The 14,303-nt window shown below is 47.7% G+C and overlaps 1 protein-coding gene across 1 annotated transcript in view; it reads left to right on the forward strand.

Annotated features, from left to right (window-relative positions):
* Positions 1 to 6,611: 6,611 nt before the first annotated feature.
* Positions 6,612 to 14,303, forward strand: part of LOC140410927 (gamma-aminobutyric acid receptor subunit rho-2-like) — a 113,117-nt gene continuing 105,425 nt past the window's right edge. The window contains exon 1 of the mRNA XM_072499770.1: positions 6,612 to 6,877. Coding sequence (XP_072355871.1) covers positions 6,696 to 6,877 — 182 coding nt within the window. The 5' untranslated portion in view covers positions 6,612 to 6,695. The remainder of the gene's footprint in view (positions 6,878 to 14,303) is intronic.

Here is a 14,303-nt window from a genome sequence, read left to right on the forward strand (position 1 = left end):
GTAGACATCCATGGAAAAGAAGTGTCAGTGAATTAAACACTGAACTCTTTTTCAGAGCACCATATTTAACTCTATAAATTCTGCTTCTCTCCTGATGCTGGCAGCCAGACCTGTTGAGTATTTCCTTCACTTCTTTAGTTCAAAGAATTCTGCCTTCCTCAAATGCTGACATTCCCTGTATTCTAAAACCCCTTCAACCATTGATGGCAGTGCAATCCAGGCCTGACGCACTGTTGTACCACTCCTCGAACTTTGACTTTCCACTTCCCTCTCCCTTAAGATCGCTGTGAAAATTTACCTCTTACCAGGCTTTAGTCACTTTTTTTTCTAATTTATTTTGGGTGTCATTTTTGTTCATTTTTCAGTGAAGTACCTTGGAACGTTTTCCTGCGTGAAGGATGCAAAATAAATGAATTCAAACTGATTCCTGGGTTGTCATCAAAAATCATAGAATCCCTACAGTACAGAAGGAGGCCATTAGGCCCATCGAGTGCACGACCCTCTGAAAAAACAACCTACCTAGGCCCACTCCCTTGCCCTCTCCCTGCAACCCCACCTAACCACATCTTTGGACACTAAGGGGCAATTTAGCATGGCCAATCCGCCTAATCTTTTTTAAAAATAATCTTTATTGTCACAAGTAAGCTTACATTAACACTGCAATGAAGTTACTGTGAAAAGCCCCAATCTGCACATTGGATTGGATTTTGTTTACTGAGGGACAGTGAAATATATTTTTCTGCGAGCAGTTCAACAGATCATTAAGTACATGAAAAGAAAATACATAATAGGGCAACACAAGGCACACAATGTAACTATATAAACACCAGCATCGGGTGAAGCATGCAGGAGTGTAGTATTAATGAGGTCAGTCCATAAGAGGGTCTTTTAGGAGTCTGGTAACAGTGGGGAAGAAGCTGTTTTTGAGTCTGTTCGCGCGTGTTCTAAGACTTTTGTATCTCCGGCCCGATGGAAGAAGTTGGAAGAGTGAGTAAGCCAGGTGGGAGGGGCCTTTGATTATGCTGCCTGCTTTCCCCAGGCACCGGGTGATGTAGATGGAGTCAATGGATGGGAGGCAGGTTCGTGTGATGGACTGGGTGGTGTTCACGACTCTCTGAAGTTTCTTGTGGTCTTGGGCTGAGCAGTCGCCATACCAGGCTGTGATGCAGCCAGATAGGATGCTTTCTATGGTGCATCTGTAAAAGTTGGAAAGAGTTCATGTGGACATGCCAAATTTCCTTAGTTTCCTGAGGAAGTATAGGCACTGTTGTGCTTTCTTGGTGGTAGCGTCGACGTGGGTGGACCAGGACAGATTTTTGGAGATGTGTACCCCGAGGAATTTGAAACTGCTAACCATTTCCACCTCGGCCCGTTGATGCTGATGGGTATGTACAGTACTTTGCTTCCTGAAATCAATGACCAGCTCTTTAGTTTTGCTGGCATTGAGGCATAGATTGTCGCTACACCACGGTTCGCGATCTCCCTGTATTCTGACTCATTATTCGAGTATGGTCATATTGTCAGCAAACGTTTAGATGGAGTTGGAACCAAATTTTGCCACTAAATCGTGTGTGTACACAGGGAGTATAGTAGGGGGCTAAGTATGCAGCCTCACGGGGGCCCCGGTATTGAGGACTATTGTGGAGGTGGTGTTGTTCATTCTTACTGATAGTGTTTTGTGGGTCAGAAAGTCGAGGATCCAGTTGCAGAGTGAGGAGCCAAGTCCTAGGTTTTGGAGCTTTGATATGAGCTTGGCTGAGATTATGGTGTTGAGGACGGAGCTCTAGTCAATAAATAGAAGTCTGATGTAGGAGTCCTTGTCGAGATGCTCCAGGGATGAGTGTAGGGCCAGGGAGATGGCATCATCTGTGGAGCGGTTGCGGCGGTATTTGAATTGCAGTAGATTGAGACGTTCTGGGAGTATGGAGGTGATGCGCTTCACGGCCAACCTCTCTAAGCACTTCATTACGACTGAAGTCAGGGCCACCGGACGGTAGTCATTGAGGCATGTTGCCTGGTTCTTCTTTGGCACCGGTATGATGATGGTCTTCCTGAAGCAGGTGGGGACCTGCCAGCTGGTCCGCGCAGGCTCTTGAGTTCATCATCGCCTTCTGAGGATTCCCTTTCAGGAAGGCTGATCTGACTTCGGAAGCTGTGATGGTGGGTATGGGTGTGTTGTGGGCTGCTGGGGCACTCGACAGCGGATCGTTGGTTTCCTGCTCAAACCAAGCATAGAATGCATTCAGTTCATCGGGGAGGCGTGCGCTGCAGCTGGAGTTGTTGCTCGGTTTTGTTTTGTAGCCCGTTATGTTGTTTAGGCCCTGGCACAACCGCCGAGAGTCTGTAACGCTAGTCTGTGACTCTAGCTTGGTCTGGTATTCTCTCTTGGCATCTCGGATGGCTTTGCGGAGGTCGTATCTGGATTTCTTGTATAGGTCTGAGTCACCTGCCTTGAACGCTCAGACCTGTCATTCAATAGGGAGTCAATCTCATGATTGAGCCAAGGTTTCCGGTTGGGAACATACGTACTGCTTTCTTTGGCGTCCGCGCATTTGCTGATTAAGTCTGTTTGTCATGTGAGAGTACCTTTAAGAAATGGGTGTTTATAAATGGGTGTGTGTATAAATATCTGTAGTGAGTACCTTTAAGAAATGGGTGTTTAAGAAATGTACCTTTAAGAAATGAGTGTTTATCAATGATGTCAGTGTGGGTGGAGCTGGGCTGTCTGTCAGCCTTTTACTTCTGTTTTAGGCTGTTTGCCGCAGGGTGTGTTTTAGTTTCATTTTCAGAGCTGGATAGCTGCAGTCACAGCCAGAAGGTGTATGAATCTCTCTCTATAATCTAAAGACTGTAAATCGATCCTGGTGATTTAAAACTAATAACAATAGTGACTTTAACCTGGTGTACTTCTGGTAAAAGGTGTTTTAAGTCGTATGGATGTTGAAAAGAAAACTTAAAGGATTACTTAGTGTTGTAGTCTTTGGGGGTTGTATTTGAATTGATGGTTGCTAAGATGTTCACTGTATGTTTTAAAAAGGTTAGCTTGAATTCATAGAATAAACATTGTTTAGCTTTAAAAAATACTTTTCCATTTCTGCTGTACCACACCTGTAGAGTGGGCCGTGTGCTCCTCATACCACAATCTATTAAAAGTTGTGGGTCATGTGAACTCCATGATATACTTTGGGATTCTCTAAACCCTGGCCCATAACAGATGGTGGTGGCATACTCATTTAAGTTGGTCACTGAGTTCTTAAATATGGACCAGTCCACTGTCTAAGCAGTCACGTAAGAGCTCTTCTGTTTCCTCGGACCAGCACTGCACGACCTTCTTAGCTGGATTCTCCCGCTTGAGTTTCTGCTTGTATGTCCGGAGAAGGAGCACCGTCTCATGGTCTGATTTTCCAAAGTGCGGTCAGGGGATGGAATGGTCGACGCCCTTGATTTTTGAGTGGTCAAGAGCGTTGTCACCCCTAATGGCTGAAGTGAACTCACGTGGAATAGTATGGATGGCACTTCACGGTCAGGTATCCCAGGTCCAGGGAGCAGTAGGTCGCCAGGGTCACCACATCCAAGCACCAAGAGGAGTTGATGAGGTAAACCCCTCCACCCTTCGCTTTTCCTGATGACGCAGTGCGGCCCGCCCGGTGAATTGAGAAGCCTTCAGGTTGTATGGCGCAGTCCAGTGAGGCGGGGGGGTGAGCCATGTCTCTGTGAAACAGAGCACACAGCAGTCTCTTACTTCCCTCTGAGAGGTAAGTCTAGCGTTAAGTTCATCCAGCTTGTTTTCGATCGCTTGTACGTTTGCCAGAAGTATGCTGGGGAGAGGAGACTTGAAACTGTGTTGCTTCAGTCTCATCTGCAGACCGCCCTGTTTCCCTCGCTTCCTCGATCGGCGGCTGTGGCTGGATGGTCCCGGGATCCGATGGGAGAAGTCAGCCCTTGTGGAAGGTAGATGGTCGCGTCTGGCGAGGGCCGAGTCACTGGCGGAGACCAGGGCACTGGTTATGTTTCCGGGGTCGTGTCTGGCAGGGTCCTGGACACTGGTTGAGGTAGTGGGGTTGCTGGGGGAACATGTTTGTGATCCGGTCCGGTCCCGGTTGAGATTGAGAGGAAACAGGAGCTCCCGAAGGAAACCATGCAGACATGGGGAGAATGTGCAAATTTTACACAGCCCCCTAAGGCTGGAATTGAACCCAAATCCCTGGCGCTGTGAGGGAATAGTGCCACTTGCCGTTCAACTAAGTCAGATAAGGTGTGTTGTATGTGGTGACTGGAGGTCAGATGATTTATTAAAGACCTAAGCCTACAGTGTTCGGGTTTTTCATTTTTTTTGGTAATGCAAACTGAGCTGAGGCTGGTGCTTGCTCACTCAATGTGTGAAGCGCTTCATATTACTGAAAGTGATTAACTTTTATACCTGGCTTAAACTTGGGGTTAGCTCAAATTGCTATCTTTATGTGTAGCACTCCATAGTGTTTTTAAAGTGACTTATTGTGTTTAAGTCCTTGCAATAGCAAGGTACTGGGAAGGATCCAATTTTATCCTCTTTGTATTCTCACTGGCTACAGGAGGTCCCAGAGGATTGGAGAATAGTCAGTGTTGTTCCTTTGTTTAAGAAGGGTGGCAAGGATAATCCAGGTAATTACAGGCTGGTGAGCCTTGCATCAGTGGTAGGGAAATTATCGGAGAGGATTCTTCGAGACAGGATTTACTCCCACTTAAAAATAAGTGGATGTATTAGCAAGAGGCGCCATGATTTTGTGAGGGGGAGGTAGTGTCTCACTAACTTGATTGAGTTTTCCGAGGAAGCAGAGCTGGTTTAGCTCAGTGGGCTAGACAGCTAGTTTGTGATGCCAGCAGCGCGGGTTCAATTCCCGTACCAGCTGAGAATTCTGAATTCTCCCTCTGTACCTGAATAGGTGCCGGAATGTGGCGACTAGGGGCTTTTCACAGTAACTTCATTGCAGTGTTAACGTAAGCCTACATGTGACAATAGAAAAAAATATTATTATTATTGTTAGATGATTGATGAGGATAGGGCAGTGGATGTTGTCTACATGGACTTCAGTAAGGCCCTTGATAAGGTCCCTCATGGCAGACTGGTACAGAAGGTGAAGTTGCACGGGATCAGAGGCGAGCTGGCAAGATTTATACAGAACTGGCTTAGACACTTGGGTAATTTACCATGGCCAATCCACCTTAACTGCACAGCTTTAGACTTGGAGGACACCGAGGAAACCCATGCAGACACGGGGAGAATGTGCAGACTCCGCACAGTGACCCAAGCTGGGAATTGAACCTGGGACCCTGGATCTGTGAAGCCACTGTGCTAACCACTGCTATCGTGCTACCCTACAGAGAGGATTTACCAGGATGTTGCCTGGTATTAGCTATGAGGAGAGAGGTTGGAGAAACTTGGTTTGTTCTCACTGGAACGATGGAGGTTGAGAGGCGACCTGAGAAGTCTACAGGATTATGAGGGGCATGGACAGAGTGGATAGTCAGAAGCTTTTTCCCAGGGTGGAAGAGTCAATCACGAGGGGCATAGGTTCAAGGTACGAGGGCAAGGTTTAAAGGAGATATACGAGGCAAGTGGGAGCCTGGAACTCGCTACTGGGAGAGGTAGTGGAAGAAGATCCCATAGTGACTTTAAGGGGCTTATTGACAAATACCATGAATAGGACGGGACTAGAGGCATATGATCCCCGGAAGTGTAAGGGGTTTTAGTTCAGACGGGCAGAATGGTCTGTGGATGCTTGGAGGGCTGAAGGGCCCGTTCCTGTGCTGTAATTTTCTTTGTTCTTTTTCTTTAACTTAAGTGATGTATCGAAGGGTTAACAAACCCCAGTTTAACTGATCAAGCAGTTGACTATAGCGTCTTTCTGCAGAGGCAGTAAAACTCTGGATTAACCAGCTGCACCAGTAAGAATTTTCGATAGCTTTCGAGACTGAAATTTAATCTTTGGAGCCATGGCGAATATTAAATCTACATCCTCTGAAAGCCACCCTTTGATCATTGTCCAGATTTCAGTGGTACGCTACAATGATCCACGTGCACCAATGTAATGTTTAGGCTCCGGTGCAGTTCTGGCATTACATGTGCATTATCCACCTTTTTTTCACGTTGAGCTGGCTAATTAGAAATGAAAGCAAACAAAAATGGAATAATTGAGTTTTTACATCACATGCGGAGGTACATCACTATTTACCCCAATGCTGGTTCTCTGCAAGAGCAACTCGACTCCATTTCCCTGTACCCCTGAAAAGATTTCAGGTAACTTTCCAATTCCCCTTTGAAAGCCACTATTGAATATGCCTCTCCAGCATTGCATTCTAAATCCTAATCACTGGTCAGTAGTCAAAAATAATACTTCGTATCACTTGTTTAGGAACAAATGTTTATATAAGCTCGCATCAGAAGCAGTGCATACGAAAGTAGCCCAGTTTACTTATTGTTCTCTGAAGGGGCTCAGCGCTTAGGAAAACTCGCCAGCCTGCGCTTGCTGGCTTAATGCACAATGGCAGCCTGTCAATCACAAAGCAGCGCTGACACCGAAGTTGCTCCAGCGGTTGGGAGAACAGGGCAGTCGGAAGTGTGACGAGTCGAAGATCACCAACCTAACACATTGCAGGAGCGTCAGGCGTGTCGTCGACTGTGCAATGCTGCTGGAGTAAAAGAAAAATACGGTTCAATGTTTAATCGAGAAGTGATTCGCACTGCATGGTTTAACAGGACTATAGCTGGGATTTTGCAAATCATGCCTTATTTTTTAAAAACGATCCTAATCCTCTGCTGCCTGACGATAGCGGCTGAAAGCAAGAAACACAGGAAGAAAAGATGGGCACCTCAGGTAGAACACCCCAAACAGGGCAGGTAAGGAGGTTCGACAGAGAAAGTAATCTCAATGAGAGGAAGCTAGTTCATTTACGATGGTTTATGATTGATGAAAATCAAGTCCTTTGTAATCAAAGAATAAACGGAATTAGTCCTTCACTGGTAGGTAGGTGAGTGGAAAATGAAAGTTAGGAGCCGATTTTCACTTTAAAAAGAACGGGAAATGCAAACATCAACACCAAAGGAAGACTTTCCAGAGTGCATCCACCCCACGACACACTCCTCATCCCTTGCTCTGTTGGGTTCTGCAACGCTGGAATGCAGAATTCATTTTCTGCAGTTTGGCGGATTTGGAATTAAAAATCCGGAATGTTTTGAGAATTCTGCTTGAAGACTCCCCAGACGCTGGAAGAATTGTATTAATTATTCATAAAATATTGGCTCAGGCTATTCAGTTTCTTTTGAGTAGGTAACAATAAGTTAGCTTAAAATATTGACAAAGGTTGTCTCCACTTTAGTTTTCACTTGAGTAAATGCAATGTTTTGTTTCTGTATTTATAGAAGGTATGCTGTGGTTAAATATAATTTATGTTATCAAAGACTTCGGGGCGGCACAGTGGTTAGCACTGCTGCCTCACCGCTCCAGGGACCCGGGTTCAATTCTGGCCTCGGGTGACTGTGTGGAGTTTGCACTTTCTCCTCTTGTCAGCGTGGGTTTCCTCCGGGTGCTCCGGTTTCCTCCCACAGTCCAAAGATGTGCAGGTTAGGTGGATTGGCCATGAGAAATTGCCCCTTAGTGTCGGGTTACTGGGTTATGGGGATAGGGTGGAGGCGTGGGCTTGGGTAGGGTGCTCTTTCCAGGGTCTGGTGCAACTCAATGGGCCGAATGGCCTCCTTCGGCACTGTAAATTCTACGGTTCTATGTGGTGGGCAGCCGCCCACACAGTGGCTCCCGCCAGAGCTCCTTTGTTATTGGCCCTTTTTGCCCGGTTTATGGGTGATTCGTTTTGGAGGAAATCGGTGTAGTTTGATGAAATAAGATCGCCTTGTACGAGTAATGTTCGGTAAATATGACACAAGGCAGAAGTCGGGCAAGGGATCGTTGACAGACAGATGTTCTCCGAGCCTCACCGGGGAGAATATGAGGCTTCTGATGTGTCCTTGGTCCCTCAGTGGATGACTGAGAAGCTTCTTGACCGACGGATTTAAGAAGCAGCAGCAGGCGGTTGCTGAGGATCTGGAGAAGGTAATGGAGGGGGACAAGATGGACCGGCAGATAAGAGGTACAAGGGGTGACAATACAGAAAGAAGAGGTGGTGCTCTCTGACCATAGTGATCAGATAGTCTCTGTGGAGGCAGAGATGACGGTGCTGGCTGAGGCGCCTAGAGTGCTAATGGCCAAGGTTGACAATCTGGAGAACCACTCCAGACACCAAAACTTAACAATTGTTGGGCTGCTGGAGAGCCTGCAGGGTTCAAGCGCAATGGACTATATATCCAAGATGTTTGGAAAGTGGGCGGGGGGCTTTTACCTACAGCTGGTTAACAGGAGCAGAGGTGGGGAGATGTCTGCAGCTTGTTCCCATTGGGTAATGAGCTTCAACTTTTTGTTTCTGTTCCCTTTGGGTTTATGGATGGGGAGGGCTTGTGCTCTTTTGTTAGTTTGTTTGGTTTCCAGGGGGGGAGGGGTAGACTGATGATGACGGTTCCTTTGTTTTTGGACTGGCTTTTAGGAGGAAGTGGTGGCCATCTTGGGTGGGCCCGAAGCTGGCGCAGGTTGGGGCACTGTTGGATTACCACACAAGGTGGATATGGCTGATCCGAGGCGAGGGGGGTGGGAATAGAGGGCCCCTGGCTGGTTGATTACTTGGAACGTGAGGGGGATAAACAGCCCACTAAAATGGTCCCAGTGTTTGCGTACTTGGGGAGTTTGAAGGTGGATGTGGTTTTGCTACAGGAGACCCGCTTGAGAATCAATGATCAAACAAGGTTACGGAAGGAAAGGTGGGACAGGTTAATCACTCTGGTTTTGATTGTAGGGCGCAGGGGGCCGCTGTGTTGATTAATAAGAGGGTGGCCTTTTTCTGCGGCTAATATATTAGCAGACCCAGGTGGGAGGTACGCAATCATCAGTGGATCATTGGCTGGCACACCGGTGGTTTTGGTCAATGCGTATGCACCGAACTGGGATGACACTGCATTCATTAATAAGGCGCTGGCGACTAACCCAGATATTGATTCACATCAGCTAATTATTGGGGGGGGGGGGGGGGAAGACTTCAGTTGTGTTTTGGAATCTATTGAATTGGTCAAGTCCCATGTCTGAGTCCATCAAGGGTGACGAAGGACTTATTGGTGTTCATTGGGGGTGGGGCGGGGGGGGGGGGGGGGTGCCAGACCCGTGGAAATATAGGTTTCCGAGGAATTAGAGTTTTCTTTTTTCCCCCATGTCCATCAGGTTTACTCTCTAATTGACTTCTTTGTGGTGGGTAGGTTTCTCCTCTTTGTGGTGGGGTTACTCGACGATCGTTATATCGGAGCATGTTCCTCATTTTGTGGACCTGATGTTGGAGCTGGGTCACTCTCAGCAACTCCCGTGGAGACTGGACCTGCCATTGCCAAGAGTTTTTGTGAGCATGTGTCCTCTGCCTTTGGGGTTCAACAGGAATGAGGCAGTCTCATCTTCCACTCTCTGGGAAGCCCTGAAGGTGGTTATTAGGGGGGGAGATAATCTCTTATAAGGCACATCGGGATAAAACTGGGAAGGTGGAGAGGCGTAGGCTGGTGAATTCAATTCTCTTTTTTAAAATTTTATAAATTTAGAGCACCCAATTAATTATTTTTTCCAATTAAGAGGCAATTTAGCATGGCCAATGCAGCTACCCTGCTTATCTTTGGATTCTGGGGGTGAGACCCGCATCGACACGGGGAGCATGCAGCATGGTGGCACAGTGGTTAGCACTGTTGTTTCACAGCGCCAGGAACCTGGGTTCGATTCCCGGCTTGGGTCACTGCCTGTGCAGAGTCTGCACATTCTCCCCGTCTCTCGTGGATTCCCTCCGGATGCTCCAGTTTCCTCCCACATGTCCCAAAAGATATGCTTGTTAGGTGAATTGGACATTCTGAATTCTCCCTCGGTGTACCTGAACAGCTGCTGTAGTATGGCGACTAGGGGATTTTCACAGTAACGTCTAGTGAGCCTACCTGACACTAATAAAGACTTATTATTATGTGCAAACTCTACATGGACAGTGACCCGGGGCCGGGATCGAACCCGGATCCTCAGCGCTATGAGGCAGTAGTACTAACCACTGCGCTACCGTGCCACCCTGTGGACTCCAATCTCGAGGTGGACTGCCAAAGTACTCGATTGCCCTGACACCGGAGTTTTTGGCGGAAAGAAAGGAATTGCAAATAGAGTTTGAGTTGTTGTCAACGTGTAAGGCAGTGAGCCAGCTGCGATGCTCGAGGGAAACCTTTCTTGAGTCTGGGGAGAAAGCCAGTCGTCTGTTGGCTCACCAGCTGAGATGGTAGGCTGCCTCCCAGGAGGTACTGCACGTTAGGGACTTGGGTGGCAGGGTAGTTTCTGTCCCAGAGAAGGTCAATGAAGTGTTTCAGACCTTCACTGAGTTGTTTGAGTCAGGGCCCCCGGAGAAGGGTTCATCAATGAGACAGTTTTTGGGTGGATGGGTTGGCCTTTCCAGAGTTGGAGCAGGAGGGAAGGCAGGAGTTGGAGACGCTGATAGGGCCGGAGGAGATCATGAGCTGTATTTGGTTAATGCAGACGGGCAAAGCATCGGGTCCGGATGGATTCACCATTGAATTTTACAAACAGTTTGATGGTCAGTTGGTTCCACTTTTGCTGGATGTGTTTAATGATTCTGTGTCCCAGCGGTGTTTCCGGCCATGCTGACGCAGGCATCAATTTCCCTGATCCTGAAGAGGGACAAAGATCACACAGAATGTGCGTCATTCCGGTCTATTTTGTTGTTAAATGCTGACACTACGTTGTTGGCTAGGTTGTTGGCAATGTGTTTCGAGCCCTGCCAACCTGGGATGATTTCAGAGGAGCAGACTGGATTTATTAAGGGTCGGCAGTTGCTGGCCAATTTTAGGAGATTGTTAAACGTTGTATTGTCGCCCTCCATGGAGAACAAGCCAGAGGTGATTATTTTAATGGAGAAGGGGAAGGTGTCCGATAGGGTTGAGTGGGGGTACCTCTGAGATCCTTGGGTGGTTTGGCTTTGAGCCAAAATTTATATCATGGATTAGGCTTCTGTACAGGGTCCGTACCGCGAGCGTACATACTAATGCCCCGAGCTCGGGTTATTTCCAACTGAACAGAGGGTGTCCGTTGCCTCCACTTTTGTTTGCCTAAGGAATCAAGCCCCTGGACATTGCATTGGGGTTGTCTAACGGATAAAGGGGGTTAGAGCGTAGGGGGGGAACAGAGAGTGTCCCTATATGCGGGTGATTTGTTGCTATGTAATCACAGAGCAACTCTCCAATGTGGGAGAGAGAATGGAGTTGCTTAAGAAGTTTGGCTCCTTTTTGGATACAAGCTGAATCTGGGCAAGAGTGAACCCTCCGGGGAGGGGAGCTGATGTGGGGAGGCTGCCATATCGTCCAGCCGGACTAGCTTCCAGTCTCTGGGAATCCGGGTGGCCCATGATTGGGTCTCACTCCATAAACATAACTTTTCTAGTATGATGGATGAGGGGAAGGTTGACTTGAAAGGTAGGTGCTCTCCTTTAGCAGGAAGTATACAGACAGTGAAGGTGAATAGTCTCCCTAGGTTTTTGTTTTTGTTCCAGTGTCTCCCAGTCTTTCTTCCCAAGGCTTTTTTTTGCAGGTCTAATAAATTGATACCTTCTTTTGTTTGGGATGGTGAGACCCCTCGGGTCCATAGGACATGTTTGCAAATGGACAGGCAGTTGGCGGGGGGCTGGGGTGGGGGGGGGGGGGGGGGGGTGGGGGGGGTTGACACAGCCTAACCTGGGCGGCAAATATTAATAAGGTGAGTGGGTGATTTAAAATCCGGACTCTCTATGGGAGCGGATGAAGGTGGTTTTGTGCATAGGCCCTGGTTACTGCTCCACTGCCATTTCCACCACCTCCTCCGGTAGCGAGTTCCAGGCACCCACTACCCTCTGCGTAAAAAACTTGCCTCGTACATCTCCTCTAAACCTTGCCCCTCGCACCTTAAACCTATGCCCCCTAGTAATTGACCCCTCAACCCTGGGAAAAAGTCTCTGACGATCCGCTCTGTCTATGCTCCTCATAATTTTGTAGGCCTCTATCAGGTCGCCCCTCAACCTCCGTCGTTCCAGTGTGAACAAACCAAGTTTATTCAACCTCTCCTCATAGCTAATGCCCTCCATACCAGGCAACATCCTGGTAAATCTCTTCTGCACCCACTCTAAAGCCTCCGTATCCTTCTGGTAGCGTCGTGACCATAATTGAACACTATACTCCAATTGTAGCCTAATTAAGGTTCTATACAGCTGCAACATGACTTGTCAATTCTTATACTCAATGCCCCGGCCAATGAAGGCAAGCATGCCGTATGCCTTCTTGACTACGTTCTCCACCTGTGTTGCCCCTTTTAGTGACGTGTGGACCTGTACACCTAGATCTCTCTGACTGTCAATACTCTTGAGGGTTCTACCATTCATTCTATATTCCCTACCTGTATCAGACCTTCCAAAATGCATTACCTCACATTTGTCCGGATTAAATTCCATCTGCCATCTCCCTGCCCAAGTCTCCAAACGATCTAAATCCTGCTGTATCCTCTGACAGTCCTCATCGCTATCCGCAATTCCACCAACCTTTGATTCGTCCACAAACTTACTAATCAGACCAGTTATATTTTCCTCCAAATCATTTATATATACTACAAACAGCAAAGGTCCCAGTACTGATCCCTGCGGAACACCACTAGTCACAGCCCTCCGATCAGAAAAGCACCCTTCCATTGCTACTCTCTGCCTTCTATGACCTAGCCAGTTCTGTATCCACCTTGCCAGCTCATCTCTGATCTCGTGTGACTTCACCTTTTGTACCAGTCTGCCATGAGGGACCTTGTCAAAGGCCTTACTGAAGTCCATATAGACAACATCCACTGCCCTACCTGCATCAATCATCTTTGTGACCTCCTCGAAAAACTCTATCAAGTTAGTGAGGCATGACCTCCCCTGCACAAAACCGTGCTGTCTCTCACCAATACATCCATTTGCTTCCAAATGGGAGTAAATCCTGTCTCGAAGAATTCTCTCCAGTAATTTCACTATCACTGATGTAAGGCTCACCGGCCTGTAGTTCCCTGGATTATCCTTGCTACCCTTCTTAAACAAAGGAACAATACTGGCTATTCTCCAGTCCCCCGGGACATCACCTGAAGACCATGTTGGAGAGATTTAGGGACATGTTCCTTGAAGGTAGGTTCGCCGGCCTGGACGAGTTGCTTGAGATGTTCCAGCTCCTGAGAGGAAATGTATTCAAGTACTTTCAGGTGTGTGATTTTTTTTTTTTTTAACCCAAGGGGCTTCCTTCATCCTGGTACTATCGCCTTCACTTATGGGCAGGATCCTGTCCTTGGCCAAGTTAGGGGAGGGTAAGATTGTGGATGTCAATGGGCAGATGTTGGCGATGGAGCAGGAATCGTTGGAGAAAGTAAAGACTAAGTGGAAGGGTGAGCTGGGTTTGGTCTTTTGGCGGGGGGGGGAGAGGAGTGTGGAGTGAGGCTCTTCACAGGATCAGCTTCACCTCTCATGCGAGGTTAAGCCTGATCCAGTTCAAGGTGGTGCACAGGGCACACCAGACTATGGCGCGCGTGAATGGGTTCTTCTCATGGGTGGAGGATAGGTGTGAGCAGTGCTGTAGGGGGCCGACGAAACACGCGCACATGATTTGATCTTGCCCAAGCTTGTTAGTTTCTGCATCTTTTTTGATACAATGTCAGGGGTTTGGGCGTTCAGCTGAAGCCATGCCCGGTGGTGGCCATTTTTGGAGTATCGGACTCGCTGGTGCTGCAGACGGGGGTGAGGGAAGATGTCATTGTCTTTGCCTCGCCAATAGCCCGGAGGTGAAACCTGCTTGGCTGGAGGTCCCTGGTGCCACCTAAGGCCTCGGCTTGGTTGGGGGACCTGATGGAATTTTTGCACCTTGAGAAGAATACCATGAGGGGTTGGTGGAAGAGCTCTACTCGAGCAGGCAGCCCTTTATCCCCTTTTTCAGGGATTACCGTCAGCTGTTAGGGGACATGCGGGTTGTCTTTTTATTTTTTTCTGTTTTCTCTGGGGGTTGGAGGGGAGAGGGAGACTGGGGGGATTGGGTGTGTGTATTTTGGTATAATAGGGGGGTTGGGATGTTTTGCATTGTTGTTCTATCATAATAAATCTTGCTTGAAAATAAATATTTTTAAAATTATAATTTATGCAGTCAATATAACGGAAAGCTTTAC

This window comes from Scyliorhinus torazame, chromosome 4 (assembly GCF_047496885.1).
Source record: "Scyliorhinus torazame isolate Kashiwa2021f chromosome 4, sScyTor2.1, whole genome shotgun sequence".
Lineage (NCBI taxonomy): Eukaryota > Metazoa > Chordata > Chondrichthyes > Carcharhiniformes > Scyliorhinidae > Scyliorhinus > Scyliorhinus torazame.